This window comes from Liolophura sinensis, chromosome 7, assembly GCF_032854445.1.
Source record: "Liolophura sinensis isolate JHLJ2023 chromosome 7, CUHK_Ljap_v2, whole genome shotgun sequence".
NCBI lineage: Eukaryota > Metazoa > Mollusca > Polyplacophora > Chitonida > Chitonidae > Liolophura > Liolophura sinensis.
The window spans coordinates 59,672,146-59,695,839 of NC_088301.1; the positions used below are offsets into that span (position 1 = coordinate 59,672,146).

Here is a 23,694-nt window from a genome sequence, read left to right on the forward strand (position 1 = left end):
GCTTAAGCTTACACTGGCCTACATGTATTTACCCAAGTAGGCCAACTCACCCAGAAAATCTAGGATACATCACTAGGTTAAACCACGGGGGTTCATGTACACTGAATCTATACTAACTCCATGGTTGTGGATTTCCAGTTTCCTCCCACCATAATGCTGGCGGCTGTTGCATAAATGAAATATTCTTGGGTATGGCGTATACACCAATAAAAATAAACAAATATTCTACCTCCATGAGTAAACCCGTTCACTAACACTGATCTCCACTCGTGACATCATACTGTCTTATCAAGTATTAGTGGGAACTTTCATCAGTGATAACTGTCTGTACCATATTTAGTGTTAGACTTTAGTTAAAGCAACATAGCTACTCCATGACAGTAAAATTTTCCAATTCAGTTTAAGTAATGGTGTACTTACTTGTAGCGGACAATAATATACAGCTATATTATTAAATTGAGACGTCAATTTAATTCTTGGTATTTATTTACCAGTATTTATCTGATTGGAGTTTTACGCCGTACTTAAGAATATTTCACTTATACATGTACAATGGCGGCCAGCTTTATGGTGGGAGGAAACCTGGCAGAACCCAGGGAAACCCACAACCATCTGCAGGTTGCTGACAGACCTGGCGCGGAAGCCATGAACTAGAACTGACAACAGTCACATTGGTAAGAGGCTCCTAGGTCATTGTGGTAAGCTAGTGCATTAATCACCTCGGCCATGGAGACCCTTCTTTTACTAATTAGAATCTTCAGGATTAAGGCTGGAGCTCAATAAGCTGAAAGTATGCCTAGTGACGTAGAAGAAAACCACTGCCCAGATATCTGACCTGTGGACCATTAAGCTGTAGTCCAAACAGCTGAAGCTGTCTTCTCATCCGCAGCTTCTGAGAGTGGTCAAGGGCCTGTGAGTGAAAGATTGATTGACTGATTGACATACATTTCTTCACTGGAGAAATGTATATCTGGATGACAAAGACAAGTTCAGTCATAAATATTCCAATTCTGTTTTATTACTGCATCTTTACAAATTATTATCCTGACGTATTTGACTTAAAAATTTGCTCAAAATTGCATTATTAGATCCTGAGGCAAATGAAAGTCATAAAACTTTCATTTGCCTCATTTCATTTTGGATATCACTCAAAGTTCAAAACATCATAATACCTTTGTAAGATCAATAGAAATCTCAAAATCAGTGAACACCAGCAGCATAATTTTAGGTAAAACACAGCATTTGTGTAACTCTTGTACAGACAGTACTGCATTTGAAAACAAATTCTTTCGAATGGAAAATTCCTTAGTGAAAGTCGCAAATGAAATGGTTTGGAACAATAAGATGTTCTCAATTATATTATTACTATTATTATAGGTTTTACCATCTCAACCAAATGGTTGAATAACTATGTCCTTAGAAGGTGTTTTTTGTCTTTTTTTGTTTTGTACAATATTAATATATATACCCAAAAAATATGAAACGGTCTATTGTAACAACACTGTCATCTTGGTGCATCCATGCTATCTTTGTACACAACTTGATGAATTACAAGTTTTGATTTGTCATAGACACCTAAGAATATTGCCCCTCCCAATGATATCCACACAGTCCTTGGAATAATACCAGCAAACAGCCTGAAATAGATAAATAAATCCTATGCATATTCGTGTACCTAGTGGTCGTTACACTGTATCAAGTTCTTCATACCACATTTAATGATTTATTAAAAAAAAATGTAAAAAAAATTAAAAAAAAAGGTGAAAAAAAGAGCCAAACCCTTGACAGTTCTGAGATATTATAGCAATTATAGTTTTTGCAGTATTAAAGAGACATATCGCCGTCAGAAAAATTGTGCTGTTATTTTAGACGTCCTCTACATAAAGCTGAGACTTCAAAATGTCTACTAACATGTATCCGACTTTGAGTTATTTATTGAATATTCAGTTTTATCCAGGGTTACCATTTGACCATCAACTCATTCAAGTTGCTGTATTCAGAAAGCCTGATTTTTTGAGTCAGTTACCTTCCCTTGTGGTCTAGACAACAGGAGATGTTCAGGAAACTTGAAATGTCCGACACGGTTTTGTGTTGTAATTATGTCTGACTTCACTTCTGCCGCACACATTGGGAATTATGAATACTTTATAAAAATGTATCAACAGATATGGAGATTGCATTTGGTTTATTAGACTTTCAATTCGCTGTCAATCTATCATACTGTTTGCATGTGACAGTTTAGACCAGTGACGGATTTTACCTTGTAATTCTCTCAATTGAAATTTTTCGGAAAATATTGGCCCAGGAAGTTTAGTTAGGAGTCAAATGCAACTCATTTTTGTATTTAACTGAACCAACTCAAAGATCCTGAACTTCTTTTGGCATTATATCCCTTTAACCTTACTGTAATGAATAAATATTAAGAAACGTTCATGAATAAGAACACTGTGCACTGTATTTACCCTCTGAATCCCCTCGCCTGGTAAACACTTTGTAGAGCGAACATAATACTGCCTGTTGCTATATTGCTTTCTTGCTGTAAAATGGAAAAAAAATGTAGCCCTATGTAGCCAAATTAGGAGGAACAATGATAAAGAGTTTTCTGTATTGCACATACTCTTTGTTAAGACAATTTTGTCCTTAGATTACATGTATTCTGGAGACACTGTTACTTGTAGATAGCTACTACACTCTTACCTGTTACAGTATGTTTGGAAAAATATCAAACGACTGGATTATAGGTGCATGATATAATCAGAAAATAAATATGTAAATGAATACAACAGCATATCTGAAAGTTTACTTTTGCCAACATGATCCTTGTTTTAGCCACATCTAGCGGAGTTGTTATACCAGCTGCAAGACCACCTGCAAAAGTACAAAAAGCTGAAATAATTATGAGGAATCAATAATTATAAGTAATCAATAGGGAGTCGCCAGACTGTGAACCTCGATATAAAGGATGATCGTGAACAATTTTCATACTGGGCATGTGTCATTTTACTCTCAAGACCATCTAGCATTATCTACAGAAAAAGGTCACAGAAATTTTTATCCGATCAATTTGTATGACTGGCCACTAAGCTTAATTATCACAAAGTTATTTAATAGTTGTATAGTGCCGTAAATACTGAGAGCAATTTCTGTTTAATTACAAGGTAGATTATTCCAATTTATTCATACGACCACCACTCTTCATTCTCAGACCAGAAACCGATAGAATATTCTTTATACCTGATACAGCTCCACAAACCGAGGATTGCCACGGCAACACTGGGTGACCTTGAGTGTCAGACCATTTTCTCTAAAAAAAGAAAAATTCAATAATGAAATCTTGCTAAGAGTCACAATTTGAAAAATTACGCATTAATAGGAGACCACACCTTTACATGGTACCATGGACACACGATAAACTTGTATACACAAACGTAAGTGCGACAACCTTCCTTGTTGTTTTCAACAGGTCCTTAATTTGAGACATCTGATCATGTTTGTGGTCTTCTGTTCCAGATTAATCAACAAATTCTGTGGGAAATACTTACTTTAAAATATTCCCACATTGGGAATTGGAGGAAGGAAAATGGAACTTCTCTGCACACAGTACTAAAGTATCCCCTGTATAATCCAAATGCACCCTGCAATACAAAAAAAAAAGCTAATTCAAGCAGTTTACAGCTTAAATATAACCTTAATATATTATGATATGCAATGGTTCCAATGGATTTTTGTAATAACACGAAGCCCAGGACAATTCTTCCCAATAAGAGAGTGTACATGTATTTAGTATATTTTGTATTAGCTGAAAGTCTTTCTCAGGTTGATTTGTCCAAAAAAAATGTCTCCATGTATCACACTCTTACAAAGACTGAAACCGATCACCTGTTAATCACAAGAAAATTGAGAAAGTCTTCATCAGGTATCACAGCAAGACTATCAGGTGTGATTGTTTAAGAGAGTTAACCTTTAAATCTCATAATGGGAGCTTAACAACGGCACTGACCTCTGACGCTAATGTTTTACGGAGCGTGTTAAGAGAAGAAGATGCATGTGTGGCTTGGGTTCGTTGTTTGACCACTTCTACGGGAACACGTACAAGACAGGCAGCCTGAAAGGAACAAGACATACTCAGAATACAAGCACACTCTGCTTGTGTATCATGTGTTATACAGCATTTTGACATCACAAATTCGAATATGCTAAATAGACGTGTACTAGTATACTTTAATTCTTCAAACTTTTCAACTGCCTCTGAGACTTTCTGAAAGTTTCTGACAGAATTATGGGGTCTAGAGAAATAATTTGCACAGTTTTTTGAAGACTGCATCTTTAATGACACATTGAATCACTTATGATATAATTTTCATACTAATTGTATGCATAACTTCTACCGAAAAAAGCGCTTTAGAGACTGAAAAGGTTAACAGTATATATACGGATATATATATATATACCACTTAAAAATCTGTGGGATTTAGGCCCAGTTTCACAAGACACTGTAATTCCATCTTTTCATACTTCTTTTTTCTTGCATTAACAGATGTTGCATGGGATACCATCACTTTAGTTACAAGAACAGTTGTGAAATAATTTGCAAAGCTTTCTGAGCTGGGCTCAGGTCTGCAAGGTGGCTGATCAAAAACCTGCACGTGACAATGGAAGTCAAACATAGTCTGAGATTGTCAGGAAGAATGTCAGGGTAAGAAAGAATCCTGTCTTACCACTTCCCCTAAAGATGCTGCAGCCACATGAACCATTACCTGGCCAGAACCAGTTGGGTCAGCACCATGAGGTAAGCTGGCTTTGATGAATTCATAAGTGCAGAAAAACAATGCCGCTAAAAATGAAAAAAAAATTTTTTAAAAATAGCAAAAATATGTAATAAATAAAGAATAATGAATCGGACAATGCTGACTTGAAGAATTTAGTTTCATAAATTTTCTCACTGAAATGAATTGTTATATAGGCAAACATTCACAGGTTGATACCAATTTGTGCCTTTCCTTGGAGTATCCATTGGTTACAGCTTTGTACCACTCTGTTATAAACTGGCTACATGTTGGTAGGAAATCAATCAATTAGATTGGTTCTAAACTGACTGGTAGTAAGTGGTAACTTATTGGTACACATTTGAAAATCATGCTATTTTCCAATTAATTACCTACATGTATTGGCTACAGCTTGGTGACAGCTTACCAATCATTAGCCAATAAGTACCGTAACAGTTTTAAAATGGTTGGTAAAAGTGCAGTTGTCACTTTCTTACAGTACCTCTCCATTCAGAATTTCAATTTGTTATGGTAGCCAATCAGTTGCCAAAAGGTATCAAATTTGGTCAGAGTCTGCATACAGAGTATGTAAAGAGCTTGCTTAAAATCGCACCTGTTGGAGCTGAACCCAGTGCTGCAGAAGCCAAGCCAGAGTACACTCCCTTGAATCCACCAGCTCTCCTAAATCCCTTTGCACTCTGCAAGCGAGTCTTGAGAGTGTCCAGCGGGAACAGGGAGACATCAACAGTTGTTCCTGCCAGCCCCCCTGCCTTGAATGTGAAGGAATGCATCAAAAGATTTCAGAGTCAGTCAAGTATCTTAAGGATTTTTATTGTTATGAACATTGTTTTAGCTTCTACCATGACAGTGTCTCCTAGCAACAAGAGATTTTCAGTACTAGCAATGTGAATAGTGCTGCCTCACTGACCAAGACAACAGAAATAACCAAGCACACGTGATTGTCACTTGTAAATGTTAAAGGAAAACTCCACACGGTTTTGTACTGTCAGGAAATAATAATCGCTAACAGTTTCTGAGCGCCCTATTCCAATTCTAATGGTCATGGAAACCATATCTGTTTTTGCAAACCTGTGAAATAATTAGACTTTAAGTCTCTGTGGAGCCTCCAGAAAAAATATAAAGATGACATTTACAGATCAATACCTCCATCTAACCAGAGATAAAATCATTGAATTTACCTGCAGGCCTCCATCCATATGAATAACCTGTTTAGCATTTATGCCAAATTCAGGAGTCAAAAAATTTACACATATCACCTGCAGCATACCAGCATAGTCTCATACCAACAAATTAAAGTCAGAACGCCCTCTAGATAAAATGCTCTCTGCCTAAACATCTTGTATATATAATGCATGTTCAAGCTAGCCGCACTGGATTCCATGTATGCCTTGTTCATATTGTATGAATTCTACATGTGTTCTATACATATATGACCTATACATGTTGCTATATTTTGCTATGGTAAATTACACATTTAAAAATTATTTCTGGACTTTAACGTTTGTAAACTGATAGCATGTAAATATGATTGTTGTTGTATTGAGAAATGAACAGAGAATATTTGATAGGCCTATTTCTGACAAAGAGTACACAGTTAGGTCTACTGATATTTGTCACATGCTTCCAAAAATACCTAGGCTTACAGAGACACATACATGGCGCTGGCTGACGGACCAGTATAGTTACTGGAGACCACCAACTTCACACACGTTGGACCCCTGGCGTTTAGGTAAAGGGTGTTTAGGTAGAGGGCGTTTTGACCTGATCCCTACCAACAGGGCAGCATAAAATTCCGTCTGTTCCATTTAGTCTTGCATATCAGTCTATCCAAACAGATTTCAAGATGCCATACCATCAATGTCGTAAAACACACTGGCATTAATTACATTTTCTTTCACTTTCACAGACACAATTTAGCTTCGTATTATGATCACAGAACTCTTATCACCGATAACTCTTGTTCTCTGCAACTCGCACCACTTCTCACGCCACACTTTTTTAATATGCGAGCGTCTACACAGGATAATTAAAAAAGAGAACTAAGGTTACAAAAACGAACGCGGACCCCCCCTTATTGTTAGCATATATATGTAGGCACAGAATCCTTTGTTAAGAGATTAAACCAAAGCGGCTCATCACTTAAACATTTTCATCTGAAAAAGGCAATCTTGTTCGAAAACTAATAATGCAAGATTCAAAATCAGTGTGTATCTATAAACAACATAGTAGTTGTTTTAATTGTATGGAAAGTAAGTAAAATAAACATAGATATGTTTGTGTTAAGTATATAAAATACATAACTTTAACAATTCCGTTGCCATCCATCAGCCCCCATTCCACAGGAAATTAAAGTCTTCTTTTTCGTTTTATCTACGGGTTATTGACTTGAAGGTATTATAATGGCAGCTCACAGTGGGAATGTGTCAAATGAAGAAATACTTTGAAGATAAAGCCCAGACTCATTAATGTAGTACATGTTTAGTAAGCTGTTTTAAGAGAAAATGTCAAGATGTCTATTTCCTCATTGCAGATGTTATCCATTCTGACGTGCAATCTGCAACATCACAAGTATTCAAAGCGCGGGATTTAGTACAACAACAACACCGTGTTAAAATTGACAAACGCTTCTTGGCTATCGGAAAAAATGTTGTCGTTGCCACACTCTCATAAAACTGTCATTGTGTTGGACAGAAGTCCTTACTTCGCACAGTCTTGCAAGGAGAGCGTAGATTATGATGTGCAGCCGAAAACGAAGTCCCAAGGGTTCATTCCAGCGGCGCCTATTTCAAAGACGCTGTGGACAGCAAATGTAGAAGCCATGCTGGAATACATACGTATCGTATATGATATATTCCCAGGAAAAAAACTAGTAAGCCATTTGTATCGTATTTATGTAACTGAGTATTTAATCATTTAAATGTATAATATCTGTGACATTGCCCTCAACTCCCATTTCATGCAGGTAACATAAAAACGTTAATGCATTGATCCATAATGACAGAATTAAAGAATAGTTTTCTTGACTAAGTGCTGTATGAGTAACGAGCAGTAGTCATTTGATACCAAAATCAATTCATTCCAAATCATTCATTGGTCCTACTCTGAGCTGAGAAGATAGCATCTTTAAATTGTTGATTTAAGCTGAATCAACATTTCAAAGTCTTGCAAATTCATGGGCTCAGGCAAACTAAAGCGACTAAAAGATGTGATTTTATTGTAGGTGCTAATAGTGCCATTGAGCCAACAGATCCCATTAGGCGCTATTAAGTCTAGCAAACACCATAAAATCATGCCTTTTATCCACGTTACTTTGCCAGAGACCCCACAGTGCGTGAACTTGTGAGACACTTAAAATTCTGATTAGGCTCATTGCTTGGTCTACTGTTTAACTTTTTTTCAGTTTCAAGTGATAACAAGCGACTCCAACTCACAAAGGCTAAACACATGGTTGTTGAGGGAACAAAGTATACATCAGGTGAGATTTTTTTTCGATCATGATCAATATTTACACTCTGACAAATTATATATAATTTTGTTGTTGTGATATTTAAGAAATGTGAAACTTGTATGACACTTGTATATGTGTTTTCTATAAATTCACACTCTGCCTGTTAGACGCTTCTGCATGTTTGGCAAGAATAATCTGTTATGGTTATACTCTAATCTGATTTCCTCCACTCAGAAATCAAACAGACAAATGATATGTAAGTGAAATATTTTTGAGTGAAACCTCAGGCATGTAAGAAAATGAATAAATTACAAGAAAAATTTGTTCCTTCTCTGAGTAATCAAAAGCTGACAATGACATTGCTGCCTTGAAATATATTTCTTTTTGAAATGTAGATAATGCTTGGTCTGGCCCACATTGGACCCCCGAGTCTGAATGACAGTGGTGATGACTGCAGTGTTATGCATGGCCTTTCCCAAGCTATAGAGGTTCTGTGTGAACCGAGTGAGGGTCAACATGAAGCTAGAACTAATCTCATGGAAGATGCTAGGAATGTCCGAAACTGGGGCAGGATCATCTGTGTCACAGCTGTTAAGAGGTACATGCCACATAAAAACTGTAGATGTTTAGCCACTAGCCAGGGAGGGTGTCTCATTGTCCTTGAGACAATCTATTCGGACAAAATTAACTTGTTTTACAGGGGTATTGAAATGCCATAAACCATAGATCCACTCCAAATTTTGTGTGGAGATTTGTATCTCTCTCTCTGGTCAGTGTGCCCTAACAGAATATTCTTTTTGAGAAAATACTCTAATATATTTTGGGTTGTTTAAAAATGTCCTCAGTAAAACATCTTCATTGTAATGTGACCAAGGTATATGTAGGATTATTTTTAAAAAGTTTATGACAAAAACACATTTGTAACCTCACTCTGTTTAAGATTTGTTTTAAATGAGAGCAGAACCAGTGTGGCCAGCTCTGTCTGCTTCACCTGTGACTTTAAATCACAGTGATATATCTGGTACTTATTGAAGGGTGATTTTCTTTGGGCATTCTGGTTTCCTGCATCCATACTTTTGACTTCTGTACTGTGTAAAAAATTCTTGAGGCACATTAAACACCCATCCAAAAAATAAATGAACAGAAGAATCTTTACATAGTTTCTGACCTTGTGGCGCTGTCTAGTAGCGGAACGATGCTCAGTGCAGTGTGGGTTTTTTGGCTTTTCTGAACAGTACAACATGATTTGCTGTGAAAATTAGAAAATGTGTATAATTGTTACCTATTTTGATAGTGAAGCGACAGTTCGAATGCTGGAAGAATGTTGTCATGATGCCATAATACAACACAACAACTTGGCTGCTGGCACAGACACGTAAGTGTTAATTTACATACTTTGTTCGCATTTGTAAATCATGTTGCATTCTGGTGGTGTAGATATACTTATCTTTTCTGTTTTTGGAAAACCCCAGTACATTTTGTCAACTTCAAAGTGAATCATTTGGACGGACATGCAAATCATCTTTGAAGTTGTGAATGTGATCTGTCAAGTGATATGCATTGCATGAAATATATACCGGAAAGTATTCTCCCCTGGACAATCACATGTATGTAGCCGTCTTACTGTTGTGGGAGACTTGGGTATCTTTCAGTTTGCACTTCACAATATTAATTATGTGAGCAACAGAAAAAACAGTGCCGAAAACTTTTAATTATTTTCTTATTTTGAAGAATACTGATAATGACATGACATATCGTCCATTACAAAGTTTCACATTTTGCCTGTTTCGGAGATTCTTTATTGATCTTAGTAAGATTCTGGGGATGACATCTATTTGTGCACAAAAATGCAAAGTTTGGGGCCAGAGTTTGGATTTTCACCATGCTCGTAATAAACGCCACAGGAAGACATTATTCACAGAGCACCTTCTGTTTTTACATTGTCCCATTTCCATTTTCACAAAAGTGGGCAAAATTAAGCTGGATGTTCAATGTGTCCACTTGGACTTGGACACAGAGAAAAGTTTTGTTTGTTTATGCTGAGACCTTTCCTATTGTTGGACAGTTGCCTTGGTTGCTGTGAGTGCTGACCTTGTTTATAATATATTTTATGTTTTCAGGTGTATGCTATTAAAACTTGATGTTATTGAATAGCACAGTGAATGAATTTCCTTCAGTCAATTCTGCAATCTGTTGAGATGTACTTAGACCATAAATATGCTAATTAAGCATATAAACATATGTTGTTTTTATGCCCCACTCCTCCCCCCACTGTGATATTTGGGATAGTAGGTACATTCAAATCACCGTCTGTACTCATGATATTCCATGCAACTTAAAAATACTGCTTGTGAAAGTTAGTTTACATAGTCCAAATGATCTAAACTTGTGCTTGCATAATTTTTCAGTTCATTACAAATCAGGTACTTTAAAGAGTTCTGCAGAGGTGATTGTACTTCATGGATTTCCGTGAAACTGTCTTCATTTTTCCTATGACCTAAACTTTAACTTCTGTGACAGTCAGTTATTATTACTAAGTAACCCCTTACAGGATCTGATTGTAATGATGATAGTTTTATTTTTGCATATATATACTTTTTAATTCAAGCATTAAGTCATTTGAAAACCTGTAGCTGGAATGTGGGGTATTCCACATTCTTGTTAACATTTGGCAGTGAAGTGGAAGTACAGAGTTATTTTTGTTGTCCCCTATATCACATATGGTCCAATTGCTACATGTATATATGACTCGACATTATTCAAGAATTTATGAGACATGCTCATAAATGGTTATTCATTCTTGAATTGCCTTCGTCATTCAAAGGTTAATCAGCAGCTTTTCAGTGATTTGGGCTGCCCTTCCCAAGATGCAGTCATTTTAATCTGCTCTGCTGTGTTTGCCTTATTTGCGCAATACCCCTAGAGGATTTGTCACTCAAGCTTCTCCCAAGTATAGATTGTTGTTTCATTTCTAGGGCATATGTCTGCTGGACTGCCTATTAATTTGTCTAGGCTAGACTTGACTAATGTGTATACCTTGCCCTCATGGGATGTTGAACTACTGGACAGAACTGTAGACATCTTTCATAAAATCTTTCTTACTTGTATCTGAAGCCCTCTTGTCTTCATCTGGCTGCTCCACTCCACATGTCACGTTACTATAATGTTCAGCAGTCTCCTTCACGAATCTGGCTACTTTTGCGGATGCTTCTTTCTGTTGTGAGCCTTGAGGTGTAAATGTGATCCAAATGGGTTCAGTTTTGCAGAGTTTTGTGTATACTTAAAGGACGACAGTACCTGGCTAAAACATATTTCACCCGAATACAGGATGCTCAAGCTTTCTAAAAAGTATCATACTGTATTTTTCTGACGTGATATCACTGAATAAGAGATAAAACAAAGTGACATTACTGAACTAAAAGATGGTATGAATCGAGACAGCCATCATGTGAATTTTATCCATGCACAAGTGTTGCCATTTTATTGCACTGTCTATGTTATGACATTGCCTTAAGCTTTTCACTCCAAAAGGGATAGCTCATAACACCAAACTGCTGAATAAGACACCATTTTAGGATCCTTTATAACAATTTAGTTACGAGTATGTTGTCTTGTATATGAGGCTGTTCTCAGACAGTGTTGTGGCACAGGTGTGTGCTACCATAGTTGATTTATGAGCCGTATAATATTCAACAATGTATCAAAAATTATGTCGGACAGTAGAATGTTGTTTTGACCAAAATCGCATTCATCTCCCCATTAGGCTTCACATATAGAGTCACGCTGCTCAAAATATACAGATATGTGTAGCATGTACATTGTTCATTTAGTGTTTAGTAAGCAGTTTGTAAACAAGAAATATCAGAGTTAGTGAAAAATAAATCTTCAGGATGCCGATGGTTTATTGGTACAAGAAGACATTGAATAACGTTTAAAATTTAACTTCTTCAGAAATAATTTTTTCTCCAAATTTACCACAACTAACATGACTGAAGAGTTTTAGTGTCGCTCCTTTATCCTTCTTGCAGACCAGGGATGTTTTTTTTTCTATTTTACTTTTAAAAAAAAGCAGTAAAATAATTCAAGCATGGTGTTAGAGCTGATGTGCTTTCTCTTGAAGTCCACAAAGAATAACTAGGTCAGCAAGAAAGCTCTACAATCCACCACCACTGCACTGTAGATATAATAGGAGAAGTTACTACGCATAAAAAGTAACCATGGAGTTGTATCTCTCTAACACTGATTTAAAGGTAATTGAGCACAGGTATAGTGCTAAGTTTTGATATGAATATTAATCCTATCTCTCCCTATGATCCATGCATGCCTCCTAGCCTGCAGGTAAATCAGCATGCGCCCTACCGTATGACATGTGGTTGTATTTGAATTGGGCAAACACCATACAGGCGAATACATCTTGCCCCAGAATCAGTCCCAAAAATATTTGTTTAATGCATGAAATAGTGAGACTGCTGATAACAATATGTAGGTGTGTGTCATTAGCCTAAGTTGGATTTATATCCATGTTTTATATCCAAGTGTTACACAAGCCTACAGCAATGCTGTAAACATGCCCTGGTGGGAAAAGTCGCCCGTCTAGAAACAGGAATGCCCACTGCATCTGCAGGCGATTTGAACTGGGTCACTGGTCAACTCTTCCGCAGTGGCTGTACATTCGGCTGTACATTGGAACTTGGGTGCCCCCCAGATAATGAGCTGGAGATCCCTGTAAATGCTAATATCTCAAAGCTGTCAGTGTACCTCTCTTATATATATGTGTGTCATCTCAAAGTTGTCAGTGTACCTCTCATATATATCTTTGTGTCATCTCAAAGTTGTCAGTGTACCTCTCATATATCTGTGTGTCATCTCAAAGTTGTTAGTGTACCTCTCATATATCTGTGTGTCATCTCAAAGTTGTTAGTGTACCTCTCTTATATGTGTGTCATCTCAAAGTTGTCAGTGTGCCGCTCTTATATATGTGTCATCTCAAAGTTGTCAGTGTACCTCTCTTATATATATGTGTGTCATCTCAAAGTTGTCAGTGTACCTCTCTTATATATCTGTGTGTCATCTCAAAGTTGTCAGTGTACCTCTCTTATATATCTGTGTGTCATCTCAAAGTTGTCATTGTGTCTCTCTTATATATCTGTGTGTCATCTCAAAGTTGTCATTGTACCTCTCTTATATATCTGTGTGTCATCTCAGAGTTGTCAGTGTACCTCTCATATATATGTGTGTTATCTCAAAGTTGTCAATGTACCTCTCATATATATCTTTGTGTCATCTCAAAGTTGTCAGTGTACCTCTCTTATATATATGTGTGTCATCTCAAAGTTGTCATTGTGTCTCTCATATATATCTGTGTGTCATCTCAAAGTTGTCATTGTGTCTCTCTTATATATCTGTGTGTCATCTCAAAGTTGTCATTGTACCTCTCTTATATATCTGTGTGTCATCTCAAAGTTGTCATTGTACCTCTCTTATATATCTGTGTGTCATCTCAAAGTTGTTAGTGTACCTCTCTTATTTATCTGTGTGTCATCTCAAAGTTGTCAATGTACCTCTCTTATATATATGGGTGTCATCTCAAAGTTGTCAGTGTACCTCTCTTATATATCTGTGTGTCATCTCAAAGTTGTTAGTGTACCTCTCTTATATATATGTGTGTCATCTCAAAGCTGTCAATGTGTCTCTCTTATATATCTGTGTGTCATCTCAAAGTTGTCATTGTGTCTCTCTTATATATCTGTGTGTCATCTCAAAGTTGTCATTGTACCTCTCTTATATATCTGTGTGTCATCTCAAAGTTGTCAGTGTACCTCTCTTATATATCTGTGTGTCATCTCAAAGTTGTTAGTGTACCTCTCTTATTTATCTGTGTGTCATCTCAAAGCTGTCAATGTGTCTCTCTTATATATCTTTGTGTCATCTCAAAGTTGCCATTGTGTCTCTTATATATCTGTGTGTCATCTCAAAGTTGTCATTGTGTCTCTTATATATCTGTTGTCAGTGTACCTCTTTTATATATCTGTGTGTCATCTCAAAGTTGTCAATGTACCTCTCTTATATATATGTGTGTCATCTCAAAGTTGTCAGTGTACCTCTCTTATATATCTGTGTGTCGTCTCAAAGTTGTTAGTGTACCTCTGTTATATATGTGTGTTATCTCAAAGCTGTCAGTGTACCTCTCATATATATGTGTGTCATCTCAAAGCTGTCAATGTGTCTCTCATATATATCTGTGTGTCATCTCAAAGCTGTCAATGTGTCTCTCTTATATATCTTTGTGTCATCTCAAAGTTGCCATTGTGTCTCTTATATATCTGTGTGTCATCTCAAAGTTGTCATTGTGTCTCTTATATATCTGTTGTCAGTGTACCTCTTTTATATATCTGTGTGTCGTCTCAAAGTTGTCAATGTATCGCACTTATGTATGTGTGTGTCATCTCAAAGTTGTCAGTGCACCTCTTATATATATATCTGTGTGTCATCTCAGAGTTGTCGTACCACTCTTATGTATCTGAGTGTCATCTCAAAGTTGTCAATGTACCTCTCTTATATATCTCTGTGTCATCTCATAGTTGTCAGTGCACCTCTTATATATATCTGTGTGTCATCTCAGAGTTGTCGTACCACTCTTATGTATCTGAGTGTCATCTCAAAGTTGTCAGTGTACCTCTCTTATATATCTCTGTGTCATCTCAAAGTTGTCAATGTGTCTCTCTTATATATCTGTGTATCATTTCAAAGTTGTCAGTGTACCTCTCTTGTATATCTGTGTGTCACCTCAAAGTTGTCAGTGTAGCTCTTTTGTATTTCTGTTTATCACCACACAGTTGTCCATGAACCAGTCTTGTATTTCTGTTTATCACCACACAGTTGTCAATGTACCTCTCTTGTATATCTGCATGTCATCTCAAAGTTGTCAGTGTACATCTCTCATGTATCTTTGTGTCACCTCAAAGTTGTCAATGTACCGCTGTTGTATTTCTGTTTATAACCGCAAAGTTGTCCATGAACATGTCTAGTATTTCTGTTTATCACCACACAGTTGTCAGTGTACCTCTCTTGTATATCTATGTGCCACCTCAAAGTTGTCAATTTATCTCTCTTATATATCTGTCTGTCATCCCAAAGCTTTCAATGTACCTCTTGGAGCGTAATGACCCAGGAGTGAGTTCAAGTCCAGCTCATGCTGGGAAAGGTCTACAGCAACCTTATTGCTCGCCGTCGTTGTATAAGTGAAATATCCTTGAGTACGGCATGTAACACCAATCAAAATTAATAAATAAATGTACCTCTCTTACAGATCTGTCTATCATCTCAAAAGCTGTCTCTGTACCTCTCTTATATATGTGTGTGTCATCTCAAAGTTGTCATTGTACCTCTCTTATATATCTGTTTGTTATCTCAAAGTTGTCATTGTACTTCTTTTATATATCTGCATATCATCTCAGAGTTGTCAGTGTACCTCTCTTATATATCTGTGTGTCATCACAAAGTTGTCAGTGTACCTCTCTTATATATCTGTGTGTCACCACAAAGTTGTCAGTGTACCTCTCGTATATATCTGTGTGTCACCACAAAGTCGTCCATCTACCTGTCATGTATTTCTTTTTATCACCAAAAAGTTGTCATTGTATCTCTCTTATGTATCTGTGTTATCTCAAAGTTGTCAGTGTTTTCTGTCTTGTATATCTGTGTATCACCTCAAAGTTGTCCATGTAGCTAACTTGTATTTCTGTTTTATCACTACAAAGTCATTGTACCTCTCTTATATATCTGTATATCACCACAAACTTGTCAATGTACCTCTCTTATATATCTTTCTATATCTCTCTTACCTCTTTTATATATCTTTGTGTTATCTCAAAGTTGTCAATGTACCACTCATAAATATCTGTGTGTTATTTCAAAGTTATCAGTGTACTTCTCTTGTATTTCTGTTTATCACCACAAAGCTGTCCCTGTAGCTGTCTTATATTTCTGTTTATCACCACGAAGTTGTCCCTGTAGCTGTCTTGTATTTCTGTTTATCACCACAAAGCTGTCCCTGTAGCTGTCTTGTATTTCTGTTTATCACCACAAAGGTATCCATGTAGCTGTCTTGTATTTCTGTTTTATCACCACGAAGTTGTCATTGTACCTCTCTTATATATCTGTGTCGTCTCAAAGGTGTCATTGTACCTCTCTTATATGTCTGTTTATAACCACAGACTTGTCAATGTACCTCTCTTATATATCTTTCTGTATCTCTCTTACCTGTCTGATATATCTTTGTGTTATCTCAAAGTTGTCAATGTAAAATTCTTATATATGACTGTGTCATCTCAAAGTTGTGAATGTACCTCTCATATATATATCTGTTTGTTATCTCAAAGTTATCAGTGTACCTCTCTTGTATTTCTGTTTATCACCATAACGCTATCCATGTAGTTGTCTTGTATTTCTGTTTATCACCACAAAGCTGTCCCTGTGGCTGTCTTGTATTTCTGTTTATCGCCACAAAGCTGTCCCTGTAGCTGTCTTGTATTTCTGTTTATCATCACAAAGCTGTCCATGTAGCTGTCTTGTATTTCTGTTTATCACTGTCCCTGTAGCTGTCTTGTATTTCTGTTTTTCACCTCAAAGCTGTCCCTGTAGCTGTCTTGTATTTCTGTTTATCACCACAAAGGTATCATGTAGCTGTCTTATATTTCTGTTTATCACCACAAAGGTATCCATGTAGCTGTCTTGTATTTCTGTTTATCACCATAAAGCTCTCCCTGTAGCTGTCTTGTATTTCTGTTTATCACCACAAAGCTGTCCCTGTAGCTGTCTTATATTTCTGTTTATCACCACAAAGGTATCCATGTAGCTGTCTTGTATTTCTGTTTATCACCACAAAGCTGTCCCTGTAGCTGTCTTGTATTTCTGTTTATTACCACAAAGCTGTCCATGTAGCTTTCTTATATTTCTGTTTATTACCACAAAGCTGTCCATGTAGCTTTCTTGTATTTCTGTTTTGTCACTACAGTCATTGTACCTCTCTTATATATCTGTTTATCACCACAAACTTGTCAATTTACCTCTCTTATATATCTTTCTATATCTCTCTTACCTCTTTTATATATCTTTTGTCATCTCAAAGTTGTCATTGTACCTCTCTTGTATTTCTGTTTTATCAGCACAAAGCTTTCTGTTTGTACCTTTCTGTTTGTACCTTCTGTTTGTTACCTCAAACCTATTAATGTATTGCACCTCTTTTGTATTTGTGTTTATTACGTCAAGGTGACCTCTTTTCTTACACTGTAAATCATGTGGAATGTGTCAGTGTACCTTTTTGGTGTTTCTTTTTTTGACTTCAAACCTGCACTTATTAGTTTATTAAACAGACTACTGTCAAACAGATGAAATAAACTGGATAAAGATCAACACCAGTTTACTCAGTGCAATTGCTATAGCTCATGTATGGTTACGGCGTTAAACACCAGTCAAATAAAATACAGGTAAATAAACATTTGTCATGTGGATGCTCAGCTATATACATGTAAATTCTATTGGCATTTACATGTGTATAGAGATCTTAGATCAGGACACCTTTTGAGTCACAAGACACAAGTTAATTTAAACATTAAATCTGTAGACTGGCATCATCATAGGGATCATTCTCTGGTTATCATTTTATAGCACTCTGTGTTGAGAGGTTTATTGCTACAGTGCTTCTATTTGGCAGATTAATCTACCGTATAGATTTTACCTTGGCCATAAATCAGTAAGTGGCTACACTTCCATTGGTTACTGCCATGAATCACTGGTGGGCTGTGGTAATGGCTCTCGCATATCTTGACAAAGTTTTATTCCATTCAGTAACTCCTGTCAGTAATGGACACAAGTTTGAATCAGTTTACTGAGGGCGCTGATTTTAGGTGAACACTTCAGTCAGGTCACTGTAGGGATATATATCTGAAAACTGTCTTGGCTGTCTTGGCATTGAAGGAAGTATCACATATTTGATGTCTGCGGAAAGGCTAATGCTCACTGACAGGTCTGCCAGACTAGAAAGCTTGCTATGGTTCATCACAGCATAACTGAGGACGCGTCTGCCTAAACTGCCAGCATTATAGATTTCTATCTTGTGTGAATTGTTCAAAACAAATGAGAGCGTTTACAAAAAGCTTTTCCTTGTCCGATGGTCACTTTCAGGAAAAGAGGTTTTACATGCTTCATTTTGCCTGGTTTGGTGATGCTTCTTTGTAGCTTTGTGGTTTTGAATATTATTCTGACTCCTATATTTTAGCAAGTTTAATATATTATGTAAAAGTTTAATATATTATGTAAAATTTTTAAATAAAACAAAATGAATTGCTCATGTCACATACTCTAGTTCGAATGTCTAAACAACATTTACTTTTATATATTTACTACGGCTCCGTGACTTGAAAATTTCAAGACGGCTGCAGCTTAAATATAGAAAACATGCATGAATATAATATTGACAAGCCACTAAATTGAAGAATACCATGCCTGTTTGGTTACAGAAAGTGGAATTCTGGTTTGAAATTTTTGTCGCCATGATTTATAGGGAGACACTATTTTGAGAATTCTGAAGGTTAACGGTGAGTTCAGAACAATTTGAGACTATACTGAGAAATTGTTTTTTTTACACCAGTAATGTATGATTACAAGTAATGACTGTATGCTGTAGATGAAACAATATGGCTCAGCTTGCTTCAAAACTAAATATGAGCATACATTTAACATGAATAGTCATTGTTCAGACTTTTGGTACATAAAAAGAGTAATTCTGGATGAAGACAAGATCAGGTGTGGAGAATGTCTGTCAGAGATTATCTATCTATTAACTCTATCTGAGTGCCCTTCTGTTAAAGGAAGCAGAGGTATACCGTATGTTCTGTCCTTCAGAGGTACACTAAGTGTCCTGTCCCTCTGAGATATACAGGTACTAAGTGTCCTGTTCACCAGAGGTATACCACATGTTCTGTCTATCAGAGGTACACCAAGTGTATTGTTTACCATAGGTACACCATCTGTTTTGTTTAGCATAGCTTCAACAACTGTATTGTTTACCATAGCTACACCAACTGTATTGTTTACCATACAACTGTATTGTTTACCATAGCTACACCAACTGTATTGTTTACCATAGATACACCGAATGTATTGTTTACCATAGATACACCGAATGTATTGTTTACCACAGGTACACCATCTGTTTTGTTTAGCATAGCTTCAACAACTGTATTGTTTACCATAGCTACACCAACTGTATTGTTTACCATACAACTATATTGTTTACCATAGCTACACCAACTGTATTGTTTACCATAGCTACACCGAATGTATTGTTTACCATAGATACACCGAATGTATTGTTTACCATAGATACACCGAATGTATTGTTTACCACAGGTACACCATCTGTATTGACTGTACATGTACGATGTTAAACCACAAGCACTCACTCCCTCGCATGTATACATGTATCAGATACCTCTACACCTTGTCTTCATTGTCGTGGGAAGGTCTATTATAAATTCTTTGGCAAGAGTATCTGTAAAAGGTTTATGTACATGTAAGACATATTGATTGTCCCAGACATAGCCTTCTAATTCTTGTGATCCCTCACCCCAAAAACTGTCCTATCTTCCTAGATAGATCACTCTAATGTCAGTTTCCAGTGTGAGTGGAAATGGTTGCCTTTCTTATATTGCGAGTCATGTAAGCATTTATACCTTATCTTTAATGAATATTGCGATTTTACCTAGGTGATGAATAAAGAGTGTCAGACTGGTCCCCAGTGATTTTTATAGAGTTCACTGAACACATTGTTGCTTCATAGATTTTGGCTGAGATTCAAATAGACTTGTCATGCCAAAGATCTGCATGTATGTGAACATTTTCTGATTTACAGAAATTGCTAGGTGTTAGAGGACAGGACATGGTACATATCCTTGCCCTATTATGTCAAATTTGCCCTAAGTCCAGTACATCAGCTCAATAGAAGCACACTTTCAATTCCATTACCTGTTGGAGTGAAGGGCCTCATGCTACAGAGAGAAGTATTGAAACTTCTTTGCCTTCTACACTGGAACAGCATGCATATGGCATGACATTTACACATCTTTAATGCGTGAATGGCATAGTTTTGTTCTGATGTGGTGGCAGTGGAGGTGATGCTGAACATGCATCTGCTATTTCATTCAAATGAACTTTGTCTTGTTTTCATCAGCCATCTCATCTCTTTTAAGTATATTTATAAAGTATGTACAAATTTGAATGAGTCTATTTTCTGATGTTCTAACAGCCTTCACCAGTATCACCAATCACAATACTGGCTGTATAAAAAGGTAGTATTAATACACCTGTGTAGAATGAAATGACTGACTGCATAGGACTTTGAATTACCTTGGTATTGAACCTCTACTGATTCTCCCTAGCAACTTTTATGTTTAAAAGTGGTAATGATTGATTTTAGATTCCCAGCTTCTGGTATACATATATATTTGATCTAACAAGTATTTTTCTTTAATGTCAACTCCTGGAGCACCAAAATTGTAGTATGATATACTGCCAAGACTATCTCTTGAGGTTTATGAGATGTAGGATGAAGCTGCTGAAAAGACTAGGGAGGTGTGGATGGGTGGGAGGGTGGGGGTGGGGGGGGTGTGGGTAGGGAGGGGGGCAGGTTGGGATATAAACTGGCCCTGTAATAGATTTATCATTTCATAAATGTGTTAAATATTTCACTGTATTTCATCTCGAGTCACACTTAACTTACACGGCCATTTCATCTCATACCAGGAATTTGGCAAATATATTGAATTTTTAAGCTCCAGTTTAGTCTGACTTTGTGATGAGATTATCTATCACATCCTATCAGTACATGCCCCCTTTAGTGTGTCTTCACCCGGTCTGAGTTAACATCCCCTTTGTCATTGTATATCTATAACAGTGGAGAAAGACAAGTCAGTGACTGTTCAGACAGTGCAGGGTGTAGTAGCACTAACACAGTACAGGTTGCCTATGGAATAGGTATCAGAAGATCACAGCATTTCAGTCTCTCCTTTACAAAGGGAGGTTCAGGTGTGTGGACAGTGGATGACTAGCATGACTAGTATGTGTGGTTAATTTACGTGCTGACTTCGTAATACAGCTACAGCTCTGCACATCAGATGTGTGCTACACTTCATCCCTTTCTCTGATTTGTTGATCAAAAAAATTTTGGTATCTTAGAAATGCAGTCATATTTCTAATAACTTTTGTGGTCACATTATTTCCTAAAGTGTTGGGCAGTGGAAAGCAGAGAAGGACAGTTCAAAGAAATAATGAGGTAACAGTGTTGATTCAAAAGTACATGTTTCTCATAGACAAACATACAAACTTTTAATTCTTTTGAGTTTAATTGCAAAATATGTTGGTTTATTTAGAAGTCTCCATCTTTCAGTTCAGTCATGAAATTTATACAGGTGGCAATAGCTGATCAGACTTTATAAATATAGGTTTCACTTTTGATAGATAATATGAATTAAAATGAACCACATATAATTCTTTGAAGATTTCTAGTTGAAGGTCTCCTGAAGTATCCTGTTTATGGTGATAAATTTGACAAATAATAAGCAATATCATCCAGAGCTACATTGTACCTTCTACCTAAGAACATTTACACCCAGGTTAAAAGATCAAAGAATATGATTAATTGTTGGTTTCGAGAATTTATCTTTGTTAGGCATTATAGCTCTCATTGCCTTGTCTATTAACTTTGAGATCATGAGAAACAGATGGAAAGAAAAAGAAGCAAATAAGAGAATGACTTCTCACACTTTAATATAAAACATTGTCTACTTGTGGGTATCGGTTAAAGGTATGTAACCTAAAATTTACTCCAAAACTACTGACTTTTGATTGAGTTATAAGTAAATAAACTGTTTTGAGGAGTGAGTTTTTGAAGCTAATATTTCAAACCATTTTTTTTGCCTTTACTTAATATGGAACTAAAGTAATAGAGCTGTGGAAGAAAGTACATGTTTGAAATGACAGTCTGATGTATTTATCAATGTTTCACTATGTCATAAATATCCGTCATTATGACTATAAAGCTACAATAAAATTGAACACAAATTATGTTTTATGGTGACCCTAAGATAACTGTTTTATAATGTCTCACAAAAGCAGCAGCTAGAGTTGGGAAGCATATTTGTGGGTAGTTTCCTGCCGACATTTCAATGACCCCTTTACAATCGTTGCTCAGTATCGGCAATGATTTTGTGATGGACATGAAAAACATCATCAGTAAATTTACCCCCAAATTTGTTTCTCAAATATAAGCAACTGCTTTTGAATGAGTTACATGTGTCACTGATGTATTCTTTAATATTATTTTCACTTTGCTTGGTTTGCTATTTGTGGCTTACACATACAACTTTCGTACTCTGCTGACTGCGACCATACATTAGTAGCTTAAGATACGCAGGGTTTTTTTTTATTTCCAAGACCAGGAAGATGGACCAGGTCTACACCCAATATGTTGGGGTGCAACAATATATAACAAATGGCACCTTGCTTTCTCTGAAACAGGTTTTATTTCCAGAGTTGTTCACACTCAGGCTACATGTACTCCTAAAATCAATGAAATGGCGAAGCAGAGTCTGAGATTCTGGTCACAGAAGAAAAAATAAGCACACTTCTTATCTTTGGATAATTTGACATTATCTTTGCCTTCTATCAGTTCCACTCCGAAACAGACAGGACTTCACTGTAATCTTCACTTTAAATTTTCTTCCATTAGTCAGTCGATCAAAAGGCTTACAAAATAAAGCAATCAGGCACCTACAGACAATGTTAACTAAACACAAAGTGACACATGTTCAAAGATAAATAAGCTAAAGACTTCAGACCATTCACTCTATTTACAACAAGAATGGGACAACATTGATTGATATCATTATATGTAGATAGAAGAGGGGCAGTATGAAGTGTATCATCAGGTTGAGAATATCGCACATCAGGGATGGTTGTGATAGCTGCAGCTATTTCTGACATTCGTATAATTTCCCCTTACCATTGTGAATGGTAATCAACAAAATCAGAAAGGCAGTTGAATATCATTTGGTTATCTTATCAGAATTCATCAGGAGTTGATGATACATGAGAAAACGTGTTTTATTTGTGCCACTGCTGGTCTAATACCCATGGTACTCAGTATCAATTACACAGTATCAGGATGTTGCCTGGGTAACTCTTGAATTTTACCAATTTGTTGTAATGAGTGGGTTTGTCTTTTATTTCTTATTTTGTTGTTGTTATTTTGTTACCGATTAAATAAAGAAGAGGATGCACTAAAGGAAGGAACTATATATGTATGTTCTTTAGGCCTAGACAGCTTAACGTGTGTGACAGATATTGAAAATTATCTGGATAGTCTTTGGCCTAGTCTTGGTTTCAGTGTTCATTACAGTG

At 36.5% G+C, this 23,694-nt stretch overlaps 2 protein-coding genes across 3 annotated transcripts in view; one reads left to right on the plus strand and one right to left on the minus strand.

The window, feature by feature from the left end:
* Positions 1-802: 802 nt before the first annotated feature.
* LOC135470540 (mitochondrial S-adenosylmethionine carrier protein-like) lies at positions 803-6,748 on the minus strand. Of its 2 annotated transcripts, none has more exons than XM_064749544.1 (9): positions 6,560-6,748; positions 5,380-5,536; positions 4,719-4,834; positions 4,001-4,105; positions 3,543-3,635; positions 3,235-3,304; positions 2,804-2,868; positions 2,463-2,536; positions 803-1,637 (listed from the first exon to the last, which is right to left on the minus strand). In XM_064749544.1, the coding sequence occupies exons 1-9, from the start codon at positions 6,590-6,592 to the stop codon at positions 1,505-1,507; spliced, it is 846 nt and encodes a 281-aa protein (XP_064605614.1). In that variant the 5' UTR covers positions 6,593-6,748; the 3' UTR covers positions 803-1,504. The 2 variants fall into 2 exon arrangements, with proteins under 2 accessions (XP_064605614.1, XP_064605616.1); XM_064749546.1 differs by having other exon boundaries at positions 6,640-6,737.
* Positions 6,749-7,203: 455 nt separating this feature from the next.
* Positions 7,204-23,694, plus strand: part of LOC135469608 (integrator complex subunit 13-like) — a 100,558-nt gene continuing 84,067 nt past the window's right edge. Inside the window, exons 1-4 of the mRNA XM_064748108.1 lie at positions 7,204-7,656; positions 8,188-8,262; positions 8,631-8,833; positions 9,530-9,610. Of these exons, the coding sequence (XP_064604178.1) occupies positions 7,432-7,656; positions 8,188-8,262; positions 8,631-8,833; positions 9,530-9,610 (584 nt within the window). The 5' untranslated portion in view covers positions 7,204-7,431. The remainder of the gene's footprint in view (positions 7,657-8,187; positions 8,263-8,630; positions 8,834-9,529; positions 9,611-23,694) is intronic.